Raw genomic sequence first — 17,651 nt, forward strand, 5'->3', positions numbered from 1 at the left:
ACGGAAATGTTAGGTGTCTGATACGATACGTTCTGGACAGTGTGAGTTGTTCATATTTAAATCCATTTAAATGATATTTTTCGGAAACTAAACGCTACGTGCTGGAAACGCAACGTGCATGATAATGTGCTACGACCTTAAGAATATCAACTTGAGATGCGGTAATTTCGACGGACTCATATTTAACTGAAATTATATTATAAAATTACACAAAAGACGGAATCGTCGTAGAAAATAACTAACTTGTGTTAAAAATGCGGTTTTAAAAATTGTGCGAGAGTAATTCTTTGGTTATGAATTCGATCATTAGAAAAACACAAAAATTCATGTATTGAAAACAAGCATAAACGTAACTTGAAGAACTACCGTGAGTTTGTGAAGACAGTGCTGTAAGAATTGAATGCTCACATCATAAAACCGATTTTAATAGATTGGTCCCTTTTAAATGAGTTTGATGCCTAAAGAGCATAAGACCAAAGAAAATGTGCAAGAAAATTGTATATAAAAACTGTATATACATCGTTCCTTTGCAGATTAAATAACAAAAAGTAAAAGCAGATTCAAAAGAAAAACATGATAAAGAGCAAATTACCATAAACATATATGGCAAAACCATGCAGATTTTAAAGTATGGAGAAACATAACAAACCAAGGAATATCTTATTGAATATAATGCTTAGTAAAAAAATATACCTAATACTAAAAACGAATCAGTAACACGTTTATTATTTACAACAGGAGACAGAAAAAATTTAAGAAACTATAGGCCTCTAACCCTACTGAATGTTATGTACAAACTGCTAATTAAAATACAACCAATAGGTTACCATCAAAACTAGATATCTACCAGACAAGGGAGCAAGCCGGATTCAGAAAGGCATTCAGCACACGTCATTATCCCTTAAATAAAAAATAAGTATTGTTTGAAGAAGTTAAATGAATAAGATATACCCTGCGATATGGCACCCACGAACTGGAATATACATTTGTCACCTTAGAACATTGTGCAGTAATAAATAGCAACAGCCGTCAAATTCATGGAACAAACTGAGTTCAATAAAACAAGTCAATGAGTGAGACAGGGAGATACCATTTCACCAAAGCTTTTTTATCAAGAACTTGAAGACATATTTAAATACTTAGATTCAGTAAAAAAATATTACATAAAATAATTTAAGATTCAGGATTTTAAATAAAACTAGGATTTAATATGAACGGTGATAATACTAAAATCACGATAACCTAGAAAAAAAAAAGCTCCAAATCATAGCAGAACAAACATAATAGAAAAAAAGTAAGTCAATACATAAACTTATGCAAACCAGAACAATGAGTAAAGAATTATCAGACTGAGGAAATAAAAAGCATTCAGTAAACTGTCTTAAATATTAAGAAAAAAAGTACTTGGAGTATCTATTAGCAAGGGTCTTCAATTAGCAGTTGCGTACTACTTGTTCTCACATAACTCTGAAATATGGACGTTTACCAAGATCCACATAGAAATCATCTATCGAAAAACAAATGCTAATATTACAAACTATTACATAGAAAAAGTAATACCTGGATTTGTAGTACCGCCAAATAAAATATGTTTCAACTTAACTAACGAAACTTGAGATTTGCTAGGCTTGTCTTGAGACAAAGGACGATAGCTAGAACAAAACATTTATATAATGCGGACCATGGAATGACAAACGCATAACTTAGATGGTCAGATGATATAGAAAAAACATGCTTAACCGCGATGGATGCAAATAACCTAGGATAGAGAACAAGAAAACAAAGGGGATACCTATGTCCAAAGATAAATGTTCTTGGCTAATTAGATTTTATAAGAAATGAATTTCAGCAACACGGCTATTATGATAATGACCCATTTACTTTTTTTTCTACAAATAAAACATATTTTGAATTTATGATTGTCGTAATTTTTAATCCAGGCGACAATGCAACTAATTTATTATTACTTAAAATATATTTGTGATTATAGCATTTAAACATGATACCATGTTTCTTTCCCAACCTTTTGACTATTGCCTCAAATCCGTCAATATTTTTATAAATGCGGTTCTACATAGCTTTTTCCTCCTTTAATGTATTCTAATACTGCAGTTCTGAAGTTAGTCAGTTTATATTTTAAGTCAACGTCGTACTCGTATTATATTAATCGCAAGTGCGACTTTGCGATGGCCCAACATTCGTATAGTAACTATTCCTTATGAGTTATAAACAATCTTTTTTCTACTACTACTAATGAATCCATTAAATTTACTATTGAGTAAATATTTATAACTATCCTTCTATAATGCAAAAAATACTTCTTTATTTAAATCGCAAAATTACTATAAAAAAATGTTTTCATATATATATTTTAAAATTGTTATAGCCTCTGTGACATGAAACCCTACCACAGTAAATATTTAAGTAAAATTAGTATTCTAAAGTAGTAGTATAAAAAACATTGCATTGTAAGTTAGCCTGTTACCTATGGATTAAAAAATAAAGCGTTATGTTTTCTATAACGCTATTAAAAAGTATTAATTGGTAGACTGTACATAAATTCTGAATTGCTTTTATATTTACCCATTTCTGAACATTTACAGAAAATAATAGAAAGTGCGGCTACATAGCCGCGTTTATTAGTATATGGCAATAACTGATATTTTCTTTCGACATTTCTCCATTTTCTTATGATTTAGCGACACAATAAATGCAAATAATTTTATAACTAATTTTTTTTGGATACATCTATAGTGTTAGTTTCTATACCATATAATGATACTGATCAGTTTTTTCATCATGATCTCCATTTTTTCTAGTTTCTACCAATTAGATCTGGCAGTAATATAAATCGAAATGAGAAAAAAATCCATTGAAGTACTTATATTGTCACAAAAATATACATTTCTTAGAAAATAATGTAGAATAGAACAATTCGTTCTAGCTCTTGTTCATTTTTTTTGCTAACAATTTATGGTGTGAAATAAGTACCTATTATGAACAATTATACTCAAGTGAACCAAGCATCAAACGAACATCGATGAAAATTACTATGAAGGAGAAAGAGATATAACTTTAGACGAAAGTGAAGGTGCTATAAAGAAATTAGAACATAACGAATCCCTTAATGTAATTACAACAGAAAAGGAGTGTAACAAAATTCATATACATTTAACAATAAAAGACTGAAAACTTTTGTTTTCAAAACTTCCACAAAATGTATCTCTCATATACATTTCGTACTAACACTGGTTTTTGAAACATTCAGTTATGTCTCCGAGACTTGAACTATAAGAACATCAGATTGGACGCATTTGAGATGTGATATTGGAGAACTTTTAATTATTTTGGATATCTAGGATAGACACATCCAAGGAAGTTAACGCAACACGACGTTTATCTAAGCTTCGTATTTGCAGGTATATTAACCTTCTTTTATCAAATACTGGTGGCCAATAGTCCAGAGAAAATCGGAGGAAAGTAGTGGTAGAAGACGATTACCGATCAGATGACGTGATCTCCTAGTTCCATGACCGTTATCGGTCGTTGGATATCATGTTGGCTACCATACTCGCTATCGTGACTTTATTGACAGCAGCTTAAATAATGATGTAGTAGATTTTTAACCCATGATGTTCTTCTTCTACCAGGACCGCGTTTACTTTAGATCTTTCCGTAAATGATTACTTGCAAAAGTTCATATTTTTCAGTGTGTCCCATAATGTAACCGAAGTATTTATGCTTGCGTCTTTTTATTATATTGATCAGTTGGGTTGTTTGATTCAGGCGTCTGAGGACCTCATTTCTAACTCTGTCGACCCAGCTTACTTATAGTAGTCTATATAACCACATCTCAAAGGCTTCCAAGTGTTTAAGCATCGCCTCACTTAGTGTGCGTTCATAACGAGGCGCCGATCCTCGATCGGACCATAGGATGGTATTATATTATCATCGCCACGTAAAATAAATGCATTATTTTAAATGCGAGCGTTCACTGTCAGTGCTATGCTCTAGGCGAGGATACCATGCCATGGTCTCCGTAATGAACGCACCCTTAGGGTTCACGCTTCCATGCCATACAGCAGTACTGGAAAAATATAGCAAAATGTCATTCGAACGCTAAGGTCAATACTAAAATCGTGGCTGCAAAGTACGTTCCTCATTTTTACAAAAGAGGCTTGAGCTTGTTCTATGCGGCTTTTAATTTCTACGGTTGGATCTCAACTGACATTGATATTACTGCCGAGATACACGAGTTTCTCTACTCTGTCCGGTACGGCATCTTTATACCGGCATCATGTATATAGTTTTGTTTGCTAACTATTATACAGTTAGTTTTTTTAACGTTGAGTGTTAATACATACTGATCACATGTTTGTTTTATTTTGATCATTAGATTGTGAAGGTCTTCTCCGCAATTAGCCAGCACTAAGGTATCGTCAGCATGTCTAATATTGTTTACGGTTACACCATTAACAATAATACCTTCTGTTGTCTCCATTAGGGCTTCCTTAAATATTTCTTCTGAGTGCAAGTTAAAGAGTAAAGGTGATAGTATACAGCCTTGTCTCACTCCTCTTTTTATATTTATTGTATCCAACAGTTCTTGTTCAACTTGATGCCAGTATAGATTTGTAATTATTCGTAAATCTTTATCGTCAAATACTGCTTTCAATATTTCTAGCATTTTTTTATGTCGGACCTTGTCAAAAGCTTTTTCAAAATCGATTGCACAGATGTGTACATTTTAATTTATATATCTGCATCTATGGATCAGAACTTGGATACTGAACAAGTTTTCTCTCGTACCCAATCCACTCCTAAATCAGAATTGAGTATTGCTAATTTTCTCCTCTAATACCGTGTATATTCATACTCTAATATCTATTACTCGCAGGAAGATCTTCAAAACATGACTTTTCAGACTTATTGTCCGATAATCACTGCATTTCTTTGGTATTGTGACAAATGTCCACTTAAGCTAATCAGTTGGTAATATCCCAGTATCATTCTGTTAAAGAGACCACACAGTGCTTTAATTCCATTTTCTCCCAAAAAAAATAGTATTTCAGCACTTACTTCATCGAGGCAAAGTGCTTTTCCATTTTTTGCAGTTTGTATTGCCCTTGTAACCTCACGTTCCTTTATAGATGGACCCGTTATAGCAATTGGTGTATTATATAGAGTTCTACTCTTTCATGATAAACCCTATAGATGAACTAAAGTGGAGAATTTAGTGGATAAAAACTTCGGACTGTAATACAAGCAATCCATAATAGAGAAAGATGAAGATCCAGATGGAAAGCCAAAAATCTAATTAATCGAAGTTGATTTAATTAACATTCTTTTTGGTCCTTATTCGACGACACCTTTCTTGATACTGTTTAATCTTACTTTAGAACTGTAGCAAAGGGCTATTGTGACAAAAGTAATATTAACAAAATACGAATTTAGATAGATCAACTTTTACAGAGTTACTTGCTGGTTGTTAGCTACTGACGAAATGTACATTAATAAAAACACTCTTTAAGACTTAGGAGTTCTCGCAGAAAAGTATCGTTAGTATCCTTTATTTTATACACTAAATCACCTATGAAACCCGTCTGCGCTATCTGGTCACCAGGAAATGTCAATAAGAAAGTTTTACTACTAACTAATAATCTAAACTCTCCTTTAGAAATAAATGCAAAAAGTGTCCAATTAAATTCACTGTTATAAGGTAAAGAAGAAGGAAATTGAGTATAAGCGATTAACAATACTAAAATGAAAGCTGAGTAATCTAATATGATGAACAGTTTTGCGCTTTCGACCCATAAAATTATTAATCTTTTTTAATTTATTAAATTCATTGTTCAATACTCAGTTTCCGTGAAGATCTTCTTATGACTAAACGTTTATATTTTAAATATGTAAAGTAAACACTGAGAAACTCCTCTATATATTATTGTTCTCTATACACTGGTATGTAAACTTTTATCGTTGTTCGTTAGATATTTTGTTATAAAATTATTTTGTTTCGTCAATATTATTTAACATTACTCCTTAACATTTTGCATCTTTTGTCCTCACTACGTCTGTGTACATTTATTTGTGTTAGACTTGTTCACCATTTTTCTTAAGAATACTTGAATAGATTTCACTTCATTATGGCCAGTTTCTTGGAAAATAATACCATATTAGCCATAAAAAATTGTTGACAGTTAACTCTAAAGTTGACACCAATCAATATAATTTATAAAGGGTTGTTACTACATGTTGTAATGCTGAGAAATATTCAGTTCGCTTCTATACCACAGTTTGTGGTTCGACTAGACTAGAGGTAGAAAATTTTCAATACATGTAACTGTTATGAAAAACATATGTTTGAAACTTCTTTAGCAATTTCTAAACATAAAATCGAAGATCTGGCTAATAGTAAAGCTTTGGGTAAATAATTGATTTTAAGTTTCAGTTTTTTGGGCCATTTTGAAATTTAGGTAATTATATCTTAATTTAATATTGAACAAAGAGAAAGTAAACAGATAATTATCGGGAATTAAATTTGCTTTTCGGTTGTTCAAAATTGAATTTTGTTAATGTTAAAAATTGAATTAAATCAAATTGATATTAGAAAAAGATATTTATAACTAAAAACACATTTTCAAAAAGAAAGATCATTCTAGTGCAGCTTTATACCTACCAGGTACTCGGGCATCTTTGACATTTGGTAATATAACGTCGGTCGGCTGATTCGATCTGTTTTATGAGCATATAACAGCAATCAGTCAGCTGTAGTAGACGTTTTAAATATTATTATTTGTAGTTAAACGTGTGTCTACCATACAATCATACCCATATCGTTATCATTAGAACCATTAAAAACATGGAAGAATATGCAGGTTGTGTGATTTGTAATAATAGTAATAGAAAAATAATAAATTTTATTAAATAAACGGTACAAACCACCCGTGAAGTTTTACTAATCCGTCAAAAGCTTAAGTTAAAGCTTGAAGATTGCCTTACTAGCAAATGGTAATGAAAAAGAATACTACCACGCATGACGTTACAAGGATTTTCTTACTTTAATAAATATCAGGTCTTGAGAGAGAAATTCCTACTGACAATTTACAAGCTCTGTCGATTGACAAATTGACGTCTAACATAACTACAAGGTGCTGGAACTTTTAAAATGATGTTTAAGTGATGATTTGAGTTTATTTGATGATCTAAAGGAAAGGCTGAAGTGGGAGGACTAATGATAGTGATAGTTATAATGATACATAGTTAAAATAACGTTCCCAAAAATAAACTTTATTATACTAAGAAAAAAATTAATAAAAATATAAAAAAACTTAGTTACTGCTCTGTAGTAACTAGTAGAAGTGTCAGCATTATTTGCTATCCATAAAGACTTGCACCTGCAAATGTTCCTTTCCAACCATTTACTCTACAACCATATTTACTTAACCAATTTACTATTTTGTCTTGGAATTAATAACAATTTTAGTTTAAAATGTTACGAAAGTTCCGTAAAATTTATCCCACATAGAAGATATCCCTAAAGAAGTATTAAAATTCTAGAATATTCAACATGACTTCAAAAAATCCTGAAATGTCTAATAAAGTCTGGAACGTTAGAAAATGTATATAAACATAAAAATATGTTGTTGATAGCTTGGATAACAGTTTTAATCGAGTTTTTGAAATTTATAGTTGTCATTCTTTTAAAGTATTGTATATTGATTATTTTAAGGAAGTGTAACATTTGATTGATCTGCCATTAATTTAATTTTTGACTGGATACGATTAAAAAAAAGTTCAGAGTAATATTCTGCAGAGTGGTCGAGTAAAAATGAGTGAAATAAAAGAAATAGAGGGCATCTCAAATGACAGTGAGCCATATTGAATTATGAATATTGCAATCCAAAGAACTTGTACCACGACCTTGTTGTTTTTCCCCACCAAACTATGCAAAAACAGTTTTTTCAATAAGAGCCGTTAAAGTACCTGAGTTTTTGCGATTCTCGCAGAATTATTGAGTTGAGTCTACTTAGGTAAAGGAGGAACAATAAATAGCCAGTATTAAACAAATTTATTAGTAACAAACAAAGAAGAAAGTGATGTTTCATCCGGATAACGCAGCTGCCACAAATTGACGATTTTAATCGCCAAAATTTTGAACTGAAGTCTAAAAATTAGTCTCATTGGCCTAATTTTCTAGATTTAGCTCCAACCGATTATCGTGTATTGACACTTAAAAATGGTCCAGTGGTCGTCTAATTTTGAGATAATTATTACTGTAAATAACTATTTCGAGGATTTGTATTCACCAATTCAGAATCAACGCAATCTTAAATATGAATATTGCTCTTTGTATATCGTCATTGGATTACGAACCAGGTATTTCAAAAATGTTTGTGGTGTGAGCAAACTGGCAATCATTGGTTTTCTTCGAGCTATAAGATCTATTCACATCTCACATAGTTGATGGAATATGTTTTTGGATCTAAGTATTGATTAACTATCACGGATCAATCAAGTCTTTTCAAAGATCCAACTCCGATTCAAACTAGATTTCAAATTGTAGATAAATGAATTTAAAAAATATATGCTATGATAGATGCATTAGAGATAGGAACAAGAATAGTTTTTGTAATATTTTGACAAATATCTCTGAAATGCCAACAGAACTGCTCATAGAACTGTTATAACTAATATCGTATTATCTTCCACAAATATTTTACAGTTGAAATTAAATTAGAAAGCTGAAACATTATTTTCTCGAATTGGTAAATATAAACTACAAAAATTGTATTTCCATTTTTATATAGATAATATTACAAAATATACACGCAAAAATCGGGATACAATTCACTACAAAATAATGACAGTGGAAAAGAAAATTTATTTCCGATACTATAGGAATATAGTATATACTTATTCTATGCGTAATATTTATTTGTTCATTATTGTAAAATGCTACTTAAGTCTTTTATAAATCTCATTTTAGAAAATTTAGTGATTTTTTGTGATATCGGTTCCAAAAATAATCTCAAATATACATTTTATAGAAAACATAACTGCTTTGGAGCCAAAGAAAAAATTAATAAAATCAAAAAATAATTTAAGATGTTACACAATAATATCTAATAAAAATATATAATTATGTACAATAAATCAGATAATAGTATACTGTTAATATGAAATGAGTACATACAAGAAAAACCATTCGATGATCTTTTGGTAGAACAAAAATTATACACTCTGACACCGTAAAAAAATATTTAAAAAGAAAATGAACAGTTTATGTTCATTACACATACCAAACAAACCAGTTATCTCAAGTTCTAATCAATAATATACACACCAACAAAAAATTGCCATCCTAAAATTGTATGTCCAAACTTTCCTCGCCTTATTTTGTTTTCATTCAATAAACAATATTTTTTTATTTATTATTAGTAAGAGATACAGTGCAACTCTTAAGTTCCTTCTAACTATTTGTGAACTATAAGACTTAAATTAGTAAAGTTTTGAGTAGTAAAACTAAGACATATTTAAAGATGTAATTTTGTAAAATTATATTAAATGGGATCATATATGTAAGTAATACATAACGTGAAAGTTCTTGAACCACTCAGTTTGTATATTAGAGTTTGTATATTAAAAAAAAATTAAATTCCTTTATAAAAGGTATAATATTAAAAAACCCTATCGGACTACATCACAGAACGTTTTCGGAATTAATATTCCGTCATCAGTGCTATTTGGATGTACGTGTTTTGAGCCACTAAATACATGAGTAAAAACCCTTTAAATTTTGTTAAATTGACTTTGAGTTACATTATTATTTAACTTAAACATCTTAGTTTATAAAGTTACATAATGCAACTCAAAGCTAATTTAACAACATTTAAAAGGTTTTTATCCATGTACTTAGTGACTCAAAACATGTACATCCAGATAGCATTGATGATGGAATATTAATTCCGAAAACGTTCAGTGATGTAGCCCGATAGGGTTTTTTATTATTATACCTTTTATAAAGGAATTTTTAAATACACTTTTTGTGATACATGGTATACAGCCAGCTACAGGAATTTAGTTTCCTTGTGGATGTTTGTATATTCTTGGACAATTCTGTAGCACAGCTTCAAAATAGTGACTGTTCAATATTCAATGGCGACAGTGCGAAAAAAATATGGACTATTTCTAAGAATTTGGTAGTCTTTAACTTAGAACAGTTAATTTATTTTTCCAACTTTTATCGAACTCATTTGTTGGCATCTATCAAAAACATGACTTCATCGACATTTTTCTTAAATCACAATATATGGTATATGATACGTTAGTTGAAAACTCTATGTTCCTAGAAACATGAGATTTTTTTTAACCGGAAGTCAATTTATGATAATTCTCACAATTTAACAATCACCATTTTGAAAATGCGCGACATAATCATACAGAAATCTAACAATGTATTGATATATAAAAATATATAACACAAGAGCTCAAAAGATATATTACGTATCATACGATTTCATTTAAAATTATTTTGTAAAATGACACCTGTGCGCCATTTTTAATAATTACACCACCCAAACATAAAAACTATGAACAGGTGGTTTAATTCAGTTCCGAATAATCTATTTATTCAAGTTTTATGTTTCAAATAGTTAGAGATAAACTTTAGAAACGCTCGGTATATCCGCAAACAAAACTAAACGTTAAATATGCTAAAATAGCTAGTAAATTGACAGCTAATGTCAAGAATTAGAAAAACAATGTTATGGGACTAAAAATATATGGCCATTGGAAAGGAATATACTCAGAGTAATCTAGGCCTATTTAGCGAGAACAAATAAGGATTTTGAAACGATGTTCAATATAAATTTGAATGATTTGAAAGAAAACATGTAACAATTTGCGGTAAATTAAAAAAATATATAATTGGTTGTTCAAATGATCAATAATACAAACCCAGATCAGATTAACCATGGAAACGATGCAAGAAATCTTGTAAAATAGAGTTGACGTTAAGTGGTAAAAAAACTGATTCTGTGAATTGGAAAGACGGAAAAAAAAGAGAAAAGAATAATAAATAGAAAGGGGAGGAAATTTCTGTTAATTTGGGTAAACATTAGACGAGCAATACCAATTTAGTTAAAAATGGCATTTAATGAATTGCACTAAAGTAACGGAGAAGTAGTTCAGCCGCCCACATACCAAATTATTTATAGTTACCATTAGGAGTAGACGTTACCTTTATACATCAGAACATTGTAAAATATTCTTAAAATAAAACTAAAGAAAGTTATGAGACTTTTATAAAATTTTAGAACGACGATCTTCTTATATGTTGGTTTATAATATTAACACAATATCATAAATATATGAAACCAATATAGTCTTTGGATTGTATAAAATTATTAATATAATTCTACATGTATCATTTTTATCTTAGTTACTAAGTAGACAACCATCCATACAAGTTCATGTCATCCTTTAAAATTATATTATAAGAAAAAGACTAGCATAAACTTAATACAACTATTAAATAAAATGTAAATATTACTACGTTTGTGACTTATTATTCATTAAAACGATAGATTCTGATATATTTCGCTCTGTATTTAACAGTGTTGATAGAAATATAGACAAGTTAGTTTTTCATAGGAACTATTTTTGCATATAATAGAGCATACTTAAAGACCCTAATAAAAGAAAAGTACTAAAACTAAGCCCCTATAGCATTTTACGTTAATTTAATATAAATTACCTTTCCGAAAAATGCATCATAAAAAAGCTATAACTGTTTGTATACAACGCCCAAAGATTTAAATTATATATCTTCCAAAACAGATTAATTTTAAATAACTTTTTTTAACTTGAAATTGAGAACGTGTCTGTATTAAAATTATTTGTTTCAATTTAATATGCCTTTTCATCATTTGAGGAGTGCAAGCGCTGCCGCCATGTTAAAACAGCGGCAACTCAATTGTATCGTACTGTTTTTATCAACAATGGCTGGAAACGCAGTGTTATCTACACAAATAAATCAATAGAAAAATCGTTGACGGTGTTTCATTTATTTATAATTTCGTTGAAGCCCATAAGTGTACGCAGTTAAATGATGGCTCAAATGTCATGAACGTCCACAGGAAAAATAAATGAGTTGGTTGGGAGAGGCATCATTACAAATGTAAAGACTGAAAAGATTTTTTTAAATAACTCTAAATAATCTTTTTGCAATGTATCATTATTTATCAGTTTAATTTAACGAATTTCAAGTAACTCCTAAAAACAATATGCAAATTTTACTTTTCCAATAGGACATTTAGTAAATATTACTGTACTATACTATTTATTCTGAAAGTTTTTATTTAATACTGTAAAAATTTCTCTAAAAAATTATTTAAAAATATTCTTATTGAAAACTGTTTAGAAGTTTTAGGTTAGTCGACATCTTACGCTTAGTTTGTTTCATACTTGTGGCGTTTTGCATAAAGGTTGGTGACATCATAACATGGCGACAAAATTTAAATTCATACAACACTTTTTGCCACATTCAAAATTAAATACAGGGTGCCATACTATTTTAAAACTAAAGTGTCTCGAAAAAGTATCTATTTAAGTTAAACTCGAAAACAATTATGCCAGTTCCCCATAGTAAAGTTATTAAATGTTTTTAACTAAAGTTATAAGCGACCCCTTTGGAGTACGTTAAAGAGGCTTACGTATATTGTCATCTTTGAAAATTTTACCGTTTTCAAATAAAAAAAATGTGTTCTCTACGCAGCGATTGAGATCTAAATCATGTCAAATGACCCGAATATTTCGAGCTATTCAGGTAAGAATTATTGTGGTTAAAGTGGAAAAAGTTATCCATATCGGTTTGATACGGCCAGAAAGTTGTCTAGATTTAAATCCTTGCGACGTTAGGCATTTTGTGTAAGAAAATTGGCATTTTCAATTGAGTTTTGTTTTCAAAAGTTTCTTTTAATTGGGCAAGTTTAAGGGATTAGTTAAAACAGTCTCTGCAAAATAATATCACATTATTAAAATAGTTTCATAACCATCCTTCACAAATAGTAATGAATTTAATACTTGATATAAGTAATTTACACGAAATAGACATCAAATGGGCTCCAAATTAAGCATTTTTTGTGTTTAGATTATTTTGGACCCTTTATGCAGTACCATCTTATCACTTAAAATGAATCTGTTTTATTGAGTAAAAATATCTTCGGTTAATTTCCATTGTAAACTATTTGCGTGAAAATCGTACAACCTAATTTAGCAATAACTCTTTTTGAATTCATTACATAACTATAATACTTATTTTGGCAGTAAGTTTTTTCTGTTTAACTTTAAAAATCAAAATCGTAAACCCAGTATTAACCATGAGAAATCCTTAAACTACTTATAACTACCTATAAGAAAGTTGCTGGCTTTTATTAAGATCACATGACCTTTTGGTAGAGTTTAAATAAAAGGAAACTACAAAGTCTTTTGGTACAAACGCCTCACTACCAAGTGGGAGAAAGATAGTGTCTCGCCTGAGTCGAGAAACAGAATAATAATAAAAATATTCCTCATAACTATTGTCTCAATATTATTGTGTGACTATTATAAGACATCTTACTTTTTTCGAAACTGTAGCGAAGGTGATAGAGCGAAAACAGTGAGTAGTACATCACGATGATGCAATACCATTCCTTGCGGTTAAATAATATTCTAAATAAAAAAATTTTCAAAGAAATAACCAAAATAAAAAAATGAACTCACATACAATATTGGACGTGGATGACACCTCGCTCATAGCCCACAACATGGATGATTTTCTACTTATTCAATGAATATAGAGGGGGCAAAATTGATAAAAATAAAAACATGGAAATATATAAAATTATACACAGAACATGCTCACATAAAGCAGATGTAAGACTACAACTACTCACAAATGAATATTAAAAACCACACAGGCCATAAAATAAACTAGATTCAGAGTCTCATGATGTCTGATAGCACTTCCCTATTGAAGACTTCGAAGATGGAGGCGAAAGCTCGACGTAGGGAAATTCTACGAGGCTCAACCAGAAATAAACTGAATAAATTTGATATTAATTTCCAGGCTTTATGAACATTTCTCTTTTTACATATATCTAAATGAAGGCCACATTTCCTAACTACGATTGTATTGGCATCGTGATATGAATATTCCTTGAATATCAAAAGAGGTCAAATACAGAGGCAAATGTTAAATTTACTTTTATATTCTTAAAATATACATAATAATCCGAATAAGTCTATTAAACATAAATAGAGAGTGTACCTTATTAGTTAAATAAAATTTTTATGTCACAAAAGTAGCACAAAATTAGCGGGATACAAAATATTGACATGTAAAATTAATAAATTATTGAGCATATATAAATGCTTAAAATTATATAAGTTGTATCACAGTTTGATGAAATAAATATAGGATTTTGTGATATATCATAAACAGTTGTTTACATTTCAATTAAGAAAAATATTTTTTGACATTTAAGTAAATAAAATTTTGTTAGAACAGAAACGCTATGATCAATAATTATATTCTGAAAATGAAAAGAAACTCTACACAAGTTACTCTACACTTATATACTAAATGAAGTAATGTTTGCCAACACTTAAGAGATTAATGGTTAACATCGTAGAAATCTCGCACATCGTCTAAAAAGATCCTTGATCATCACTAAAATAATAAAATAGATCTAATAAGATTCTATCTAATAGGGAAAAAATCAAAAACTAAAAATAGAGCAAATCTTCCCGTGTGTTTTATCACTTGACTGTATTTATAAATTTATCTGAATCAAATAAATTTTGATAAATTGTTGTAAGCAACTAACAGTCGAAAATTGTTACAAAATGTTACAACAAAATACACGATATAATTTTTGACACTGCATATAAAATGTAGGCGCTGAATCTATAGAAACTAATGAATATAGATAATCATAGTAAAAAAGAAAGAACGAAAGATGTTGAAAAAAGTGTCAATCATTAGGTATGCGAGGTATATAGAACAAATAAAATATATATATATATATATATATATATATATATATATATATATATAATACACGAAGCCCTCTTTCTATGACACTGAAGGAGATAAGTAAATAGGAAGCCACTTTAGTCCACTTTGACCTTTGGCCCCATTTTTTATGCCGAATGTCACGTTTTATGTCGAATATCACGTATTATGTCGGATGTCACGTTCTATGTCGAATTTCACGTTTTATGTAGAATCTCATGTTTTATGTTGAATGTCACGTTTTATGTAAAATATCATGTTTTATGTCAAATGTCACGTTTTATGTCAAATGTCACGTTTTATGTCAAATTTCACTTTTATGTCAAATGTCACGTTTTATGTCGAACGTCACTTTTTAAGAAGAATGTCTCGTTGACATAAAAGGTGACATTTGACTCGAAATTCTAAATTTTATATTAATTTATGTAATTACTTCTATGTTGTGAAAATAAGTACTTGTGTATTAAGAATTACATGTTAAACCAGTTTTTTTTTAAACAGTGATGAGGAAAAAGACAAAAACATGTTAGATAGGCATAACTATAAAATATTTGTGTTAATGTATGAAAGAACGAGAAAGAACCTGAGAAAATGAACTTAAATGAGAAAACCCAAAGAAAAATTGCTCTAGGCGAGTGTACTTTAAACTAGCTTTGTTGTTATTTTATTTATGCTAAATAATTTTTATTTTTATACTTAATAGTTTATGATATATCACAAATAAAATAATCGAAATAAACACCAAAATTAACATTCACTCCTAAATGCATAATTTACCTTATACAAAATCGAATCAATACACAACATGGTCCTAGTAGTCGTATAAACGTATTTAAGGATTGGGTTCTAAGAGAGTCCGTTTCTATCGAAAAACCACGTTAACTACATCCTTAATGGTATTGTTCACTTCGTTAAGACATCTACTGTTTTCAGAAGTGTTTCTTGATCCGGCCGATCTTAGTTGGCGCGCCTGACTTTCCAATCGGGTAAGTAGTTCCCTAAACTGAAATTTTGTATGAGCAGGGACAACATTATCCGCATAATCCATACAGAAACTGTGCAGCAAGCCTATTTTATCAGAAAGTTGAAGCCACGTCGCTGTAGATACAACAGAATTGGTTTTAATGCTGTTTAACGTCGTTTCTAGAGCCTGCGATATCTCTAAAATATTATCCTTGCCACTTTTATCGCTGGTAGTCACCTTCGTATCATCTTCTGGCGTTTTATTTTCGATGTTAGTTGGTTTGGCCATTATAGGAGGTTTTGCGTTGGAAGCCATTGGGGTAGCGTAAATTGCAGAACCTGCAGGTCGACTTATAATAGGTTTCAAGGCTTTTACAGCTGGTTTTGTGGGTATTAAAGGTTTATCTTCATTTCCAGGAGGCCACGCTTTTTTATCAGTCTTAGTTGATTTGAATGTGTCATCAGTTATTTCTACGGTATTTTCGATTATTTCTTCAGTTTTGCTATTTTTTATTGATAATTTTGGACTTAGCTGAACGTTCCCTACCATATCTGAGTTGTCTTTAGGTTCCCAAAGCTTTTTTAAACTACTAATACTACCTGTACTCTTCCTTTTGTCATCACTATCATCTAGTTTTAAATTCCCACTATCTGAACTTGCCGTACTTTCTCTTTTGTTAATATCAGATTCGTTGTCTTCTCTGTCTTCAGATTTCTTGTCGCTCTCTACTTTTCGCAGCCTTGATTTAAAATCTATTATAACGGGAGCGTCTTTCTCAGTTTGTTCTTTGGTAATTGTTTTTTTAGCGTCTACTTTTTTGAGCTGGGACACGAATGTCACTCCGTTATTCGTTGTTAAATTTCCTTGAGAGTTCTTTCTACCTACGCTAACCTCTACATCCTTTTCTAAATTAAGAGATTGTGAAAGTTCAGTCACCAACTGAGATACAGGATCATGGCTAATGCCACTCACAGCCAATATTGTTTCAACTGGAGATTCTTTCAAATTTTTACTCTTCAAATTTTGACTTTCCTTGATCTCGGCTACCAGTTTTAACTCCATTTCTTTCATTACCAATTTATTTCTAAACACTTTGGAAGATTTATTGTCGTCCAGGTCTACAGCTTCATCTGAAATAGAAATATTTTTGGTTAAAAAACGAAGTCTATAAAATTAAGTCTTTCATTAAAATTATATATTTAAACGTGCCAGACAAACCATTCATAACACTCACCCTATTAATTATCCTCGTTAACTAACAACAAAAATATAAAATACTACAATCAGCTTTTTGGGAAATTGATTTGAAAGGTTTCACAACATTCAATTTCTTTAACAAAGTGAACAATACAATTGCTAGGATACGTTTTAAAAACCAAATACTAGTTCGTTCTTATTTCTTAACAGGCTCTTGTTTCGTTTATAATTTTTGTTGGCTTTTACTTTAATGTTGTTTCTCAATTTTCCATTACATATACGTAATTTCGGTTTGGTTGTACCATTATAATCTTCTTTTAGATACTATTTTAGAATCAAACTGCTTGAGTCCCAAGTCACATTAACGGTTCTATTCTCATAATTCAGTTTGTTCATTCTATTTTTTTTATTTCTGCAGTTTTTATAAAG

The 17,651-nt window shown here is 30.2% G+C and overlaps 1 protein-coding gene across 2 annotated transcripts in view; it reads right to left on the minus strand.

Moving 5' to 3' along the window:
* Nucleotides 1–1,242: 1,242 nt before the first annotated feature.
* Abl (tyrosine-protein kinase Abl) overlaps nt 1,243–17,651 on the minus strand; it is a 152,545-nt gene continuing 136,136 nt past the window's right edge. For both annotated transcript variants that reach the window (XM_072540430.1, XM_072540429.1), the window contains one exon: nt 1,243–17,155. In XM_072540430.1, coding sequence (XP_072396531.1) covers nt 15,924–17,155 — 1,232 coding nt within the window. In that variant the 3' untranslated portion in view covers nt 1,243–15,923. The remainder of the gene's footprint in view (nt 17,156–17,651) is intronic.

The sequence above is a fragment of the Diabrotica undecimpunctata genome, chromosome 8 (genome assembly GCF_040954645.1).
Source record: "Diabrotica undecimpunctata isolate CICGRU chromosome 8, icDiaUnde3, whole genome shotgun sequence".
NCBI classification, from domain to species: Eukaryota; Metazoa; Arthropoda; class Insecta; order Coleoptera; family Chrysomelidae; genus Diabrotica; species Diabrotica undecimpunctata.